Genomic DNA, 16,044 nt, shown 5'->3' with positions numbered 1-16,044 from the left:
CTGTTAGGTTGACTCGTAGAGATAAGTCCACCTTTGCTCACTTTGCATATAATATAGTTTACTCCTGTATTTCAAAGTGCAAAGTTTCCAAGAATATATATAATATTATAAATGTGGAAGTTTGTGAGTATAGATGGATGGATAGATGTTTGTTAGTCTTTCACGAAAAAACTACTTAACGGTTTTTGATGAAACTTTGCAGTATGTATAGTTTATACATCAGAATAACACATAGGCTGTAACATGCGAGGTTATACATCAAATCTTGGGTATAGCTAATGTAAAACAATATTGTTTATTGGTTAGGATCACTAAACAATATTGTTTTACACTAGCTAAAAAACAACATTATTTTACACTAGCTAAAAAACAACATTATTTTACACTTTAACATTATTAAATTCAACATTGTTTTACACTAGCTAAAAAACAACATTATTTTACACTAGCTAAAAAACAACATTATTTTACACTAGCTAAAAAACAACATTATTTTACACTAGCTAAAAAACAACATTGTTTTACACTAGCTAAAAAACAACATTATTTTACACTAGCTAAAAAACAACATTATTTTAAAGCTAAAAAACAACATTGATTTAATGTATATTTTTAATTATAAGCATAATGTGTGTGTTGTTAAACAAATATTAGCATTATATGACAACACACACGCATAGTAAAATAATGTAATGTTTTTTAAATTGATTTAATGTATTTTTTATGCATAATTTTAAACAAATATTAGCATTCATACGCCTCCGTTCTCGCAATTTTCGTAAAAAAAGTTATGTATAAAGTTTTTACTTCATGTATTAATATATATAGGTATTACTATACAAATAATGAATTAAAAATCAAATCGAAAAACTGATTTCCCTTATCCCATTGAAAATTTGGGGTCGGCGTCATATATTTGTCCTATTATCAACTATTCGGCTTATTTAGATGTATAACTATGGCTATTAATTATTATACTTACATGATTTCTTTTGCTGATTGAACAAGGAGGATGGTTGATTTAAATATGTGCAAATAAAAATGCAATATTTCGTTAATCTGTGTTAATTTGAATTTTGTTCTTTTTTTATTCTTCTTTTACATATTTGTAGGCAACCAGTTACAATCTTATTTTGAAAGAGAATTGTGTATATTTTTTTTATTTTAAATCAATTATTTTTGTAAACAATTGTTTATAATGAATTTATAGTATGTAGGTACATTAAGTTTATTGCCCTCCAAATGAACATACCATCGAAATAAACAAAATATAATATTATCTACTGAGTGACAAAACAATAGGTAAGTTAGTTCATAATGCAATTGTCAAATCAAACAAAATTTGTGATGTTTGTTTAGATAAAATGTAAACATAATGTAACACTGATGATCACTTATGTTATATGTACCTATATACAATCATTATTCTAGTAATAAACTAGCTTTTCCCCGCGGCTTCGCTCGCGTTAATTTATCCCCTTAGGGGAGAAATTTATCAAAATCCTATCTTAGGAGATGCCTACGTCATATTAGCTTTATGTATACAAAGTCTCAGCCGGATCGGTTTAAAATTGACAAGTTTCATACAAACTTTCATCCTCTATTTTATCCCTTTGGGGGTAGAATTAATCTAAATCCTTTCTTAGCGGATGCCGACGTCTTAACATCTACTTGCATGCCAAATTTTAGCTCGATCCGTCCAGTGGTTTGGGCTGTGCGTTGATAGATCACTATGTCAGTCACCTTTGAGTTATATATATTTAGATATCGAGGACGCTTCGATAAAATTATCACACCCTTGTTATCTTTGCGAACAAAATTCATAATCAAAACTAGATAAATCAAGAATTTTCATAATCTTTGAACTGTGAATGAACTTCTAGAATGGTCAATCTTTGGAGGAAGGGGACTAATGTTACCATTGCTATCAATGTACCATGCCAGGTTAACGTCCACGCGGTGCCACTTGGTGATAAATTCCTGGTGAATTTTCAATGATAGGCTAACTGACTTCATGCTCATCTTATCATCCTCCACTAGTGTTTACAATTTTTGTCAGTCTGTCTGTCTGTTTGTTCCGGCTAATCTCTGATATGGCTGGACTTAAGTTAACGGGACTTTTTTGGCAGGTGATGTAATAAGGAGTAACTTAAGCTACTTTCATTTTAGAAAAATCTTTTATTTTGAAAAATAAAGTTTAAGTTTTAACGAAGTCGAGTGTACAGCTAAGCATCAATAAAAAAGGGTTTTTTTTATTGTGTTGATGTATCTGTCGGGCAGGAGTTGACTTTCAGCCGCGCCTTAAGTCCTCCCTAAGTCTTTCGAATTTCGAGTGCCTTCTTCACTCCCCCTTTAGTGAAATCTTATATATAAAATTCTCGTGTCACAGTTTTCGTTCCCATACTCCTCCGAAACGGCTTGACCGATTCTCATGAAATTTTGTGAGCGTATTGAGTAGGTCTGAGAATCGGCCAACATCTATTTTTCATCCCCCTAAATGTTAGGGATAGACCACCCTTAAATTTTAATTTTTTATTTTAAGATAAAACAATGTTTTCCGGGACAGCTAGTAAAAATATAAAGACTTGCCGACCAATACCATTAGAATAGTTAAAAAAAAGCACTGTCACCATACGGATATAACGCGTTACAGATAAAAAAACTTCAGGTGAATAGTAGCGTGTTGTGATAGCGTATTACTATACTATTATACCTAATCATTGTAGTTATCTATACATAAATAGATAGATATTTACGGCATATATAGGTCAAATTTACTATCTTCATTACATAGTATAAAACAAAGTCGCTGTTGCTGTCTGTCCGTCCCTATGTAGGCCTAAATCTTTAAAACTACGCGGTGAAGCGGTTTTTTTTTATAAATAGAGTGATTCTAGAGGAAGGTATATAGTACATGTGCGAAGCTGCGGCGAGTAGCTGGTTATATATAAAAATTACATTTCACGATGTGTGTCCACGATGGACTCCTAAACTACTGAACTGATTGCAAATTTTTTTTCAAATTCAAATTCAAATTCAAAATATCTTTATTGATGTATTTTACAAACAAATTTGATTTGCACATTGTTTGCAATTGGATCCAACTAAAGAAAGGTAGGATCGCTTACATCTCAATTTATGGTAGCAACATTATTTTATTCAAGAACCTTAACCACAGCAATGCGTAGCCAGGTCTATAGACCAACTATAGATACAACTTGTAACAGCAAGGTTTTCATATATATATAAAAACCTTGCTGTTACAAGTTGTATCCTGACGAGATATCTTCAGACGAGATACTTTATCTTTCTCTCTCTCTCTTCCTCCTTCCGATAGATCCCCCGTCCAATTCAAACGGGGATCGAAATTACGACGGTCTGAGCCGAGGTTCGAACCCCTAACGGTGCTCTCAGACTAAAGTCGAATCCGTCAGGCCGGAGTTGGCCTTTAGCCGCTCCATAAGTCCTTCAGCGGGTTTGGACTGTCATTTGTACTCGCCCCCTATCGTCTGGTGAAGCTGTAAAGGCCAGCTGCGGCCAACAGCATTGGAGTTCGAAAAGAAGCTCACCTGCGCTAACTATAGGTATGTAAGGTATTCCCGATCTACGGCAAGGGAATCTATCACGATAACAAGTGAATGAGCAATTAGATAATTTATTTTAAAGTATCCATGATTACGGTTAATTGATTTATGAAAGAACTGTTTAATCGATGTTTTATAACTTGAGTCCATTAAAAATATGCATACAATTAAAAAAATAATGTTGCCACCTTACTTGTTAATGCATCCTCTCGTAATTACCTATATTCAAGGCCGTTATTGTATAATGCCGTCAATACCTTAGTACTAATAAGGTCTATTGATTCGCGTGTTGCATTGTATGCGAATTAAATTCCTCACGTGAAGAATGAAATGAGAGCTCAAAGGCGAAGGTTATATGTCGTCTTACAGTTGAAATAAAACAAACAACGGAACACGCTTCCTCTATTTGGTCTCTATTGTAAAACAATGAAGAACAGTTTCATGAAACAACTTTGTTTGCAGTATGTGCATTTTTTTTTATACTGTTGTTGACATTAATTAAAGACTAACATTCGGTATACACAAAATGTTATAAAATTCTTAATAATAAAAAAATATTAACTATATAACTAAGGGGTCAGTATCTTCACACTGTAACATATTAAATGCAAAAATATATCTATCTGTTCATTAGTTTATCAGCTTTAAGCAGTTGAATGGATCTTAATGGAATTTGAGATGAAAATAGACGTGGATTCTATTCTTTTATCTTCAAAAAAGACGACGACGTTGGAGCGTAACATATAGTATTTTAAAATTGATATTAATGTAGTATTAATCATCATCATTTCTGCCCGGAACCCTTTGTTCAACGTCACTGTTGAACAAAGGCCTCCTCTAAAAATCTCCACGACAATCGGTCCCGCGCTGCTCGCAACCAACGCTTTCCAGCAATCTTGACAAAATCGTCGGTACACAGTCCAATTTTAATATTGTGACAATATAGGTAAGTTCGAGATATACTAATAGAAAAAAAATTAAATTATAAAAAATAAAAGTGATTAATTAATTTCTCCATTAAATTATATTTAAAAACAACAACGAAGAATGAACAAAGGATTGAATGGTTACTCACATAACCTTATAAACACGATGTATTACCTACATATATTTGTATATGTATGATGTATTCATATGTACTTACAGAAAGTCCATTGTTAATATACAAAAAAGTATACACAGAGTCTATATAAATATATATGTATGTATCTACATCTACGTACCTATATACAAATAAATAAAATTGAAGTGTCTGTTTGTATTTTCAAATTTACAACATTTCACTAAATGCATATGAAAGTATATATATATTGTGCTTACATTACTTAATGTGCTTACAAAATTATCTAGGGGATGGGAAAAAGAATTTCAATTTAATTCATTTTGAAATCAATTGTCTAGTACCCATAACACAAGCTCTGCTTACCATGGAACTAGATGGCGATGTATTAATTTTCCAATATTATTATTATTATAAATGTTGCCAAAGTTTGTGAGAATGGTAGTGGTTTGGTACTCGTAAATTATAAACCCACAATTTTTTATAACAATGTTATAAATGCAATAAAATTTATACCTAGTTTTAATAGTGATTAGGACGTAATTCCTAATTCACTTTTATGTGTCCTATTAATAAATAATACACAAAAAGTTATAGGAGGGACAAGTGTAGAACCAGTTCCAGAACTAGCATTTCGAGGCACTTCATATATACATACTGGATCAAACGTCATCCAACAAATGTTTATTTGTCTCACTCATTAATATGTAATAAAATAAAGACAACAGGATACTCCGTGAAAGTGTAGGTATAGAAGCGTTGCATTTGAAACCTAGTTTAAAATTCCATCGACTTCGAAAAAATAGAACTTCTAAATATGATTGTATTTTTAACGCGTTTACTATCGTTGTTCTTGAAATATTTTTCAATTTTACTATATGAGCTATGAAACAGTGGAGCCTTCTGGCACATGCGTTTTTATATTTAAAAGGAAGCTTCAACAAAATTACGTAAATAAAGATTTGAATTTTTGCACTAATTCTTAAGCAATTCTGATGTTTTTTTAATAAAGATGTTTTAGTCTCACGCTTATCTCACAGTAAGTACACGATTTCGAAAAAGTTGTGAATTATATATATACACATATTACATACCTAATATTCTTGTACCAAATGTAAACCAATTTTTATAATTCTTTTAATAAATTACTCCTGTTGATCTATTAGCGATTGAAGTGTTTTTTGTGGACCATAATTTTAAATTGTAATTAAATGTCATTATGAAATAGTTTAATACCTATTTCGAAACTTTCTTTGATTGAACGACGCCAATCAACGAGGTTAAGCAACGTTGAACTCTGTCATCTCGTAGATAAAAGATCGCATAAATTTCCTTAAGCTATTCCATAGTAGGTTTTCAGTATTTCCATCCATGCTAAGAAGGCAAGCCTAGTTTTTGTTCATCACTTATTTATGGACTTAAGGTCTTTGCACTTAGAATGCACGTTATATTGCACATTTTGATTAATAATTATTACTATTATTATTTATGTTTCTTTTATTCTATCATCAGCATTTCATTCCACCACCGTTTTTTCTCCTCTACCTAAAAGTTCGTCTGTCAAGAGATCGTTTAAGCGATATTACCGCCTTTTGTACCTATAGGTACACTCTAAAATTCTGTTTTCTTTTGTATTATTTTTTGTTAAGATAAGGAAGGTAAAGAATAATAAATAATTATAACAATACCCCTGGACAATTCACACAATACCATCTAGTCCCATGCTAAGCAGAGCTTGTGTTATGGGTACTAGACAACTGATAAAAATACTTAGATATTGTTTTTTGTAAATACATACGTAATAACATAGAAAACACTCATGAATATAAATGTTTGTACCGTGCGAATAATACGTAGTTTTTATATACCATAATTTTAAAGTAAGTAAATCTAAATATATATAACTCAAAGGTGACTGACTTAGTGATCTATCAACGCACACCCCAAACCACTGGACGGATCGGGCTGAAATTTGGCATGCAGGTAGATGTAATGATAGGCATCCGCTAAGAAAGGATTTTGTTTAATTCTACCCCCATAGGGATAAAATAAGGGATGAAAGTTTATACAAAAATTTGTCTATTTTAAACCGATCGGGCTGAGACTTTGGATGCATAAAGCTACTATAACTTAAGCATCCCCTAAGAAAGCATTTTCATAAATTCCACCACTAAGGGGGTAAACTAACGCGAGCGAAGCCGTGGGAAAAAGCTAGTGCTATTATAAAATAGTTAAATACCTAACCATTGTAATTTTTATTCCTGAATAGGACATGGATCGGTTGAAAGGGGTAGGTTACATTGTAATATACTGATACTATTGGAAACCAATATTAATATTGTAGAAACACTGTTATTGTAACTCTCTCTTCCATTCTTACCGCCAAGAAAAAAATGTTATCCGTACATCTATACATATAAATAAAATTGGAGTGTCTGTTTGTACTATTGTAATAACCATTTTTTACTACATGCATATGAATATGAATACGGTACATACACCAAAATATTTATTTTTGTAATTTTTGTCTGTCTGTCTGTCGGTCTGTTTGTTTCGGCAAACCTCTGAAATGGCTAGATCGATTTTGACGGGACTTTTTTTGTCAGGTAGCTGATGTAATAAGGAGTAACTTAGGCTACTTTTATTTTAGAAAAATAAAGTTAAATAACCACGCGGACGAAGCGCGGGAACAGCTAGTGTCTTATAAAATTAAAATATACGTTTATTTTGAAGCTCCTCTTTTAATTGAACGCCAGCGACAACCTTCCCCAAATACACATTATTTATCTATGTACTTGCGTACAACAAAATTTGATTACAAGTATGACAAAATTGTGATAAGATTTCAATAAGTACCTACATACCCATTGGGTAGGTCAAGACAGTGGTACAATTAAACAACAGATAAACGTGGACTTTAGATATTCTCACACTTCGCTCTACACTCAGTAAGCAACTGTTTTGTGATCAAATTTCATGGGTGTTTATAACATGGCTAATGTTTACCACTTTTCTATGATGCAAATAAGTGACGGCGTCGGTGCTTTAGCTGTTTATGACACCGTTTTACTTCCGATGGTCGGGAGTGCGATTCCTCGCACGGTGCAAAAGTTTGTACTCAATAGTATAAGTGTTTGTATTGGTCTGACTGATTTTTATGGGACTAGATGACGCTGTAACATCATTACTACTCATAGTAGCATCACAACATCACCATCACTTCTTTTTTTTAGGACTACTCTAATGCTGTTGGCCGCAGCTGGCCTTTACAGCTTTACCGGACGATAAAGTGCAGATGGCACCAATCCCTGAAAAGGCATCTATTCTATTCTATTCTATTCTACTAGGGCTAACGACGCAGGAGCCGCAGTAGGTAACTAGCATAAGCTAACGCGACCTAGTTACTGTGGCAATGGCGCTCGTAGGTACACCGTGTGGTTTATTTACTATAAGAATCTCACACATCCCTTCGTCACCCTTCCAGCGGGGAAACGGCCTTACGTACACGATAAAAAAAGTATGGTTATGGCAACCCTTGTAAGATTTCATTCAGCATTAAAGACTGCATGTCGCCTGCGAAGTTATGTCACACCACACGTGTTTCTCAAATAAAACTTTCTCCACGCTTGCAGGAGAGGTGTAAAAAATTATGTGTTCAGTAGGTAATGAATAACAGTCACGCTACAAGCTCAATTTGATGTTGACATCGAGTATACAACTTCTGTGACATATAAAACCATAGTGGGAGCTATAATAGTCTCCTGTGAGGATGTGTCTCACGTAAATATTTTTTTAAAACTTTATTTATGGCAGTACATATTTGTCAGACTATTAAATATATTTATGTGTGGTTTTGTATGAGTATATATATATATATATGTAGCTATTTATTCTCATATATTTGTATGTGTATCATTCAATATATTTATATCTGCACCGCCTACAATTAACCCCTCCAAAACCCATGGTTGACTGGTAGATAATGCCGCATGGTGTTAAGTCCGCCATATGTACTTTAAAATAATGTGCATTAAAGTTTAAATAAATAAATATTATTGCAATTAAACAACTTGTTCTGTAAGCTATTACAGCTTACAGAACAAGTTGTTTAATTGCAATAATATTTATGTATGTATGTATTTATAGATGTATGGCAGTAAAAATTGCGAGTGCATAAGCTAAAATGTCTCATATAGCTTAATGACATTTGTAGGCTTGTGTATACCGGTGTTTCATATATAATCTAGTTACCATATGATTTAGTGATAACGGTGTATTAATATTATCTTCATTATTAAGCATGTTACAAATAAATCAAAAGTAGAAGTACCTGCCAAATAAAAATATAAGTAAATATAATAAATAAATATTAATATATAGGCGTTTGATCTATTATCTACTAATGAAATGAAATGAATTGAAAATACTTTATTGTTCTCTCTTAGAATACAAACAAATATTTATATACATTATTAATATATAAATATGTATAAACATACAATATTCCCAAAAGGAAGAGGCAACAATGGGCGTCTGAAAAGCGATTTCTTACGTATCTATGACGACCTCGGTAGTCTAGTGCTTTAGCACACCGCCTTACTTCCGATGGTCGCGAGTACGATTCCTCGCACGGCACAAACATTTGTATTCATAAATATAATTGTTTGTATCGGTCTGGGTATTTTCTATGTATACGAAAAAAAATGTATCTATGTATTCGTATCAGTTATCTAGTAACCATAACACAAGCTTTAGCTAGCTTAACTTATGTCTAGATGGCGCTGTGTGAATTGTCCTGATATTATTATTATTTTATCTATTATGTCGGATAAATTAAATTAAATTATTAAAGTTATACAATTTTACTGTAAAGAGTTGTCTGCATGGATACTTCAGTCTTCTACTAATTCAGCTGAAAAACAGGCGGAAAATCTCTGGAATGTCAATGCATGAATTACGAGCGATAACTAGTGGTGCTGTTCATGTATATAATCAATTGTAAGGGATAGTTAAACCACAGTATTCACTTTCTTTATTTATATATTCTTATATGTACTTATAGTAGTCTAAATATATATAACTCAAAGGTGACTGACATAGTGATCTATCAACGCACAGCCCGAACTACTGAACGGATCGGGCTGAAATTTCGCATGCAGGTAGATGTTATGACATAGGCATCCGCTACGAAAGGATTTTGATTAATTCCCAATCCCCTATTTAATCCCCAAGGGGATAAAATAGGGGATGAAAGTTTGTTTGAAACTTTGTCAATTTTAAACCGATCGGGATGAGACTTTGCTTGCATAAAACTACTATGACGTAGGCATCTCCTAAGATAGGATTTTGATAAATTCCATTCATAAAGGGATAAATTAACGCGAGCGAATCCGCGGGCAAAAGCTAGTATTAATATAAATGTATTATTTTACTTATATTATAGACGCAAAAGTTTGTAAGTTTAGATGGATGTTTGTTACTCTTTCACACAAAAACTACTGAATGGATTTCGATATTTCGATTTAATTTCCCATGGCCAGTAGGTAACTAGAGAAAGTAAGACTAAAGTTTAAATAAACAAGACAATTGTTAGTAACTACATAAAAACTGTTGAAAATACCGGTTTATCATTACATAAGCCAAAACAGAAAACAGTTGAAGTATTTTAACTTCCTTTTCGAGATTTTTCGTTTCGTTGTGTATTATTTTATATACTAGTTGGTCCCGCGACTTCATCCGCGTGGAATTTAACTTTTTTTTTTCTAAAATAAATGTACACTAAGTTACTCCTTATTACATCAGCTACATGACAATAAAAGTCCCGTCAGAATCGGTCCATCCATTCCAGAGATTAGCCGGAACAAACAGGCAGATAGACAAAAATTGTAAAAAATATTATTTTGGTCAATGTACCGTATTTATGTTCATATGTATAGAGTAAAAAACGGTTATTTCAATATTACAAACGTACACTCCAATTTTATTTATATGTATAGATTACCAGACGTCTTTCGAACTATTGCTGTTGGCCGCAGCTGGCCTTTACAGCTTCACCGGACGATAGGGGGCGAGTGCAGATGGCGCTCCAAACACGCAGAAGGAATTATGACCTAACGGAGATGACTTCTGCCTAAGAGCACCATTGGGGGTTCGAACCTAGGCTCTGGCTATCGTAATTTCTATCCCCATTTGAAAGAGAGGGGTGACCGGGGATGCCGATGTTGCGTCACCCTTAAATTTTCTGTTGTTAAATCTAATTAAATAAAAAAACATTTATTCATGTAGTACCTACATTTTAGCCGCTTATGAACGTTAATTTTTTTGTATTCATATTTTTTTCCTTATGTGTTATGTCGTGTGAATTTATTAAGCAATCTTTAACTATCTACTAAACAAGGGATACGCTCCGACTTTGCCCAGATACAATTATTGTTGGAATATCTATTTTTTTTTAATAAAATACAGGCAACGTTCTCCGCTCTCTGATGTCTCTACCATGCTATACATATGCCAAATCTGTACTAATCTTATATATAAAATTCTCGTGTCACAGTTTTCGTTCCCATACTCCTCCGAAACGGCTTAACCGATTCTCATGAAATTTTGTGAGCGTATTGAGTAGGTCTGAAAATCGGCCAACATCTATTTTTCATCCCCCTAAATGTTAGGGGTAGTCCAAACCCTAAATTTTTTTATTTATTTTAAGGCAAAACAACGTTTGCCGGGACAGCTAGTAATCTATATTATTACAATAGTATAGATTTGGACATATATTGCCTGCATCTTTATATCTATAGTAAAAGTTACAATGAATGAAATGAATAAACTCAATGTACCTACTAACCTAGTACCTACAACGGATGTTGTGTATATTTGTAGATAGTACTCCTATTTCAGTAATACCTATAAATATACACAAAATCCATTGCATGGTTTAAATAAAGTAACAGACGAAAACTATTATAAAAGACTACGACTGGTAGCAAAACCGCCGCCAATAAAGCCCCACCGCTAGATCACCGAGATGGGTTTTGGTGGTCTAGCTACTTCTGATGGTCGCGGATTTTATTCCCAGCACGGTGAAAACATTTGTAATTTTGTGATTATATAGTATGACTAGCTGCACCCGTGACTTCGTCCACGTAGAGTTTAACTTTGTTTTTCTAAAATAAAAGAATTTCTAAAATGAATGTAGCCTAAGTTACTCCTTATTACATCAGCTACTTGCCAAAAAAAGTCCCGTTAAAATCGGTCCAGCTATTTTAGAGATTAGCCGGAACAAACAGACAGACAGACAAAAATTGCAAAAAATGTTATTTTGGTGTATATATCGTATTTACTATATATTCATATGCATGTAGTAAAAAACGGTTATTTGAATATTACAAACAGACAGTCCAATTTTATTTATACGTATAGATGTACATCCGTGCGAAGTCGGGGCGAGTAGCTAGTAACCTATATAATTTCAATATAAGAATTTTATAGGAATAGATTATATATACCGCACCTAAACAGTTTTAATCCTTTTTCAATTACTCATCAAACAAGTGAGTAATAAATCTGGCAATCGCAAATAATTTGAAGACCCATACTGTTCTCCTATTTAGGAATGCCTGACGTGTTATCAGTTTTATCCAATGATAACGCGTTACGTCCTATTTTGTATTACTCGAGTTAATGAAACTAAGTATATTTTTACTACACAATATAATTCTTTGCCGTTTCTTTTCAATACATGTTGTATTTAATTGCGTTTCCTACATGTGTTTTAAGATAACACTTGTTATGATAATTTCTCATACGTTTACTTTATAGATTTACAAAAGTATGTAAAATTGTGTAGGTATAAAATTTAGTATGAAAATTTTATCCTTTATAAACTAATATTTATTTATTATATATGTGGTAACATTGAAGCTAATTATAGTTTTCACTCAATTGACATAATTTATATTAAATTGGCTTGCACTAAAACAAAAAAATAAAAATAACTTAATATGAACTGTATGAAATAACTGAATGTGGAAGCTATACATTTTGTAATGTTGATTTTTGTAATTAGTCTTATATGAAATTAATTTGCGCTAAAACAAAAATAACTGAATGAAACAACTGAACGACCGAAATGACTGAATGTGGAGTGAGTGATCCAGTAAGAATATTATATCACCAGTCCTTTCATTCAGACGAATGGTTACTTGGTGAACAAAACACAAATACAAAGATACAAGAGAATATTTAAAATACAAGACCGCTCCGCGCCGCCTTAACTACGTGAGAATCCTAATGACAACAACCCATTGTCGTCCCACTCCTGGGTATGGGTCTCTAGATATATATTGCTGTAATTACATACCTATTTATCGTCTCTATGTTATTCAAGGGTAATTTTTCTGTTCCTAAATTGTGTTATTATTAATTTGTAGTATATTATGTATCGTATTTAAGTATGTATGTCTAATATGTGAATGAATTATGACGAAAAGTTACCACTAATGCGCCGCTTACTAATTTCTCAGTTTGCCTTATGGTTGACTGGTAGACAACGTCCTCAGATGTTAACTTCGCCATATGTACATACATTTATATATTGCATCTGTGCTTTAATGTTTATATAAATAAACTACAAAAAGTGATGAGTTTGGGTGTATATATGTATGTGTGGTACATGTATATAGCTATAGTTGTATGTCTTAATGTATTTTTATTATACTGTCTATGCAAACCCAGTAACTGCAGTGCCATGTGAATTTGGGTAATCTTTCTAAGAGGAACAAATGACTATAAATTGAAATTCCTAATGCAGAATAAGTCTGGTTAGAGAATTTAATATGTAATAAAAATCAAATAGAGAATGTAGGTAGATATAAATTACATAATTGAAGACGAATATTTGCCTATTACATTTTATCTTCATAATTGTCTAATTAAATTAGGCGTGTATTGATATTATATTATATAATTATGATATTACGATATTTAATTATATCTTAAATCATCAAATATGTATTTAAAAAGTGAAATAATTAAATAATTATTTAGGTAGGTGGACTATTTTAAAGATAAGTCAAGTTTTATAATATTAACAAATGTTTAATAAAGCTTGGTATGAAAAATTGTACTGTATTAATTATATAATACACATAATAGTATTATAAATACTATTATGTGTATTATATAATTAAGGCTTATTACAATTAAAAAATAGGCATTTTAAAAAAATCTTAGTTATTTGCTGCATAAATTAATTGCTAAAATTTAATTGAGCTTATAACGGTATAACAATTAATTGCCAGGTGTCCTAATTGAATTGCTTCATTTCATTCGTAACATAATCAGCTTATCACCAAACCTTTCAAAAATATTTTGCGATTTTCTTATAATGCTATCGGAATAGTCCAAAAGACTATTACTTGCGCTTCTAACCGTCCTCATTGCATACCTTCTTAATTACTGGTATATATAAAGTAATTTGCTAACTTTGTAGCTTTATTATTACCACATGATTACCGTATTTACAACCCAAATAATGTAGTCATTAGAATAATAGATCCTTACCTGATTGGTGTGAACATCTATGACGATATAAGCGAGGTAGACCACCTCTTCCTCATCAGACCCGAGGGCTGCGCCACTGAGCCCAGCGGTGCGCACGTGCAGTGCGCACACCCAGCCCCCGCTAATCATCGCGCCATACACTGAACACCAGCTATTTATCACAACACCTTCCAATAGTCGCTGGTAACAATTTTATACACTGTTCTTACACCTATGAAGTCATAAACTATCCACAAATCAGTTACGTTGAAACAAAAATAAAGTCCTACTTTCTAAAGGGACAGTACCAAAACCTTTCGAGCGTTCTATTCTTAAGCAACCACTGTCAATAATCTGTCGTCCGAAAACTCGCGATGCTTGTTTGTGTTCTTATATACGTCGAAAGCACTTTTTAGAAACCTGACGGTTACTCAACATGGAACGAGTCGCGTGTGGCGCGGACGGCGTTTTACCGCTACTCGTCTACGTAAGCCGTTTCCGCTGCAGGTGAAAATCTAGAATTAACTAACATCACGTTGGTAAACGAATTTCTGTCGAGGCTACCCGGTGACTTGCGCTTCTGGTCTACTGGGGTGTCGATGAACGCGCCCTGGTGTGGCACTAAACTGCCTCAATTTTGAAGCGCTAGCGTTTTCACATCTCCTATTAACACTTGTGTACTAATCACATTCAATTTCCGAATTGGAAATTAGTCTTGATGGAATATTTGAGTGTTCAGGACAGGTAACGCGGCGTGTCTGTAGGCACAGTGTGCATCACTTCAACTGGCTTACTGGCGGCGTTCCGTTCGCTTGCCCCCCCTGTTGACACTGCGCAGGTACGGCCAGGTGAGCGAAGCCGCCGCGACGTTGCCAAACCGACATATTATCAATGATGATGAGATATCTGCTGTCTCTACTATCATACCTGCGATTGTGTATAGTTGCTAACGTTAAAATACCTTTTTTATTGTATTTTATTAGCAAATGCAACGTTGTAATGGTTCAATGAAACAGGTAGTTGTTTTAGTATCGAGAATGCTAGCGCGCAGTATATAAAAAATGTAGGTTTTTTGACTATTGTATTTTTTACGATATAAAATATTCTGGCCGTTCGTATAAAGTTTTTATACATTGCGGTTGTTGTGCAGATTTTAAATAGTATTGAAAAGACAAGCGCGTATTGAATTATTTACAACGGCTTGTGTCGATAAATTGGATGTTTCATAATAAATATGTAGGTAAATGACTAGGGACATTTTGTAGTAATCAGCTGAAAAATTCAATTACTGTTCAATATTTATTTCTTGATTAATGATTTGGTTGATTTATTTTACTTCTTTATAATCAAAATTATGTACTTTTATATAGTAAACATTCATACCTATCTACTTGTTATCTGTGATATGAGATTTATTACATATAGAACATAATTGACGAGTATTGTTAGAACTTATTATTTAATTTACGGAATATCATCACGTGAACTTACAAAATCATCAGAAAGTGTGTTATATGTTATATTTTAAGAAAATATTTTCCCTGATTCTGGCCACTTGCTTCTCCATACTAAATTTGAGTTTGTAACCTATTCGCCATAAAACTGCTTAACTGATCTTACAATAAAATACTTTAATAAAACAGTTTATATGGAGAAGTGAAATTATGCGCATAGCATTGTTTGAAATATGTAGGGAAAATACCAAAATCAGTTACAGCTAGATACTATATATAGACCTATTTATTTACAAAAGAAATTATCAAAATTCTTTCAAAATACCGCGAAAACTCAACAGTATTATCTGCGTAGATAAAAGTACCTACGTATGTTAGTTATCCCGCAGGTATCTTGATCAATTCT

General features: G+C 32.9%; 1 protein-coding gene across 2 annotated transcripts in view; it reads right to left on the bottom strand.

Annotated features, from left to right (window-relative positions):
* Positions 1-14,993, bottom strand: part of LOC131849815 (RNA-binding protein fusilli-like) — a 114,981-nt gene extending 99,988 nt beyond the window's left edge. For both annotated transcript variants that reach the window (XM_059199938.1, XM_059199937.1), the window contains exon 1: positions 14,206-14,993. In XM_059199938.1, the coding sequence (XP_059055921.1) occupies positions 14,206-14,334 (129 nt within the window). In that variant the 5' untranslated portion in view covers positions 14,335-14,993. The remainder of the gene's footprint in view (positions 1-14,205) is intronic.
* Positions 14,994-16,044: the final 1,051 nt, after the last annotated feature.

The sequence above is a fragment of the Achroia grisella genome, unplaced genomic scaffold (genome assembly GCF_030625045.1).
Source record: "Achroia grisella isolate CSIRO2021 unplaced genomic scaffold, CSIRO_AGI_Agris_v1 utg660, whole genome shotgun sequence".
Taxonomy (NCBI): domain Eukaryota; kingdom Metazoa; phylum Arthropoda; class Insecta; order Lepidoptera; family Pyralidae; genus Achroia; species Achroia grisella.
Note: the sequence above shows the minus strand (reverse complement) of the source record. Positions and strands in the feature narration are given on the sequence as shown.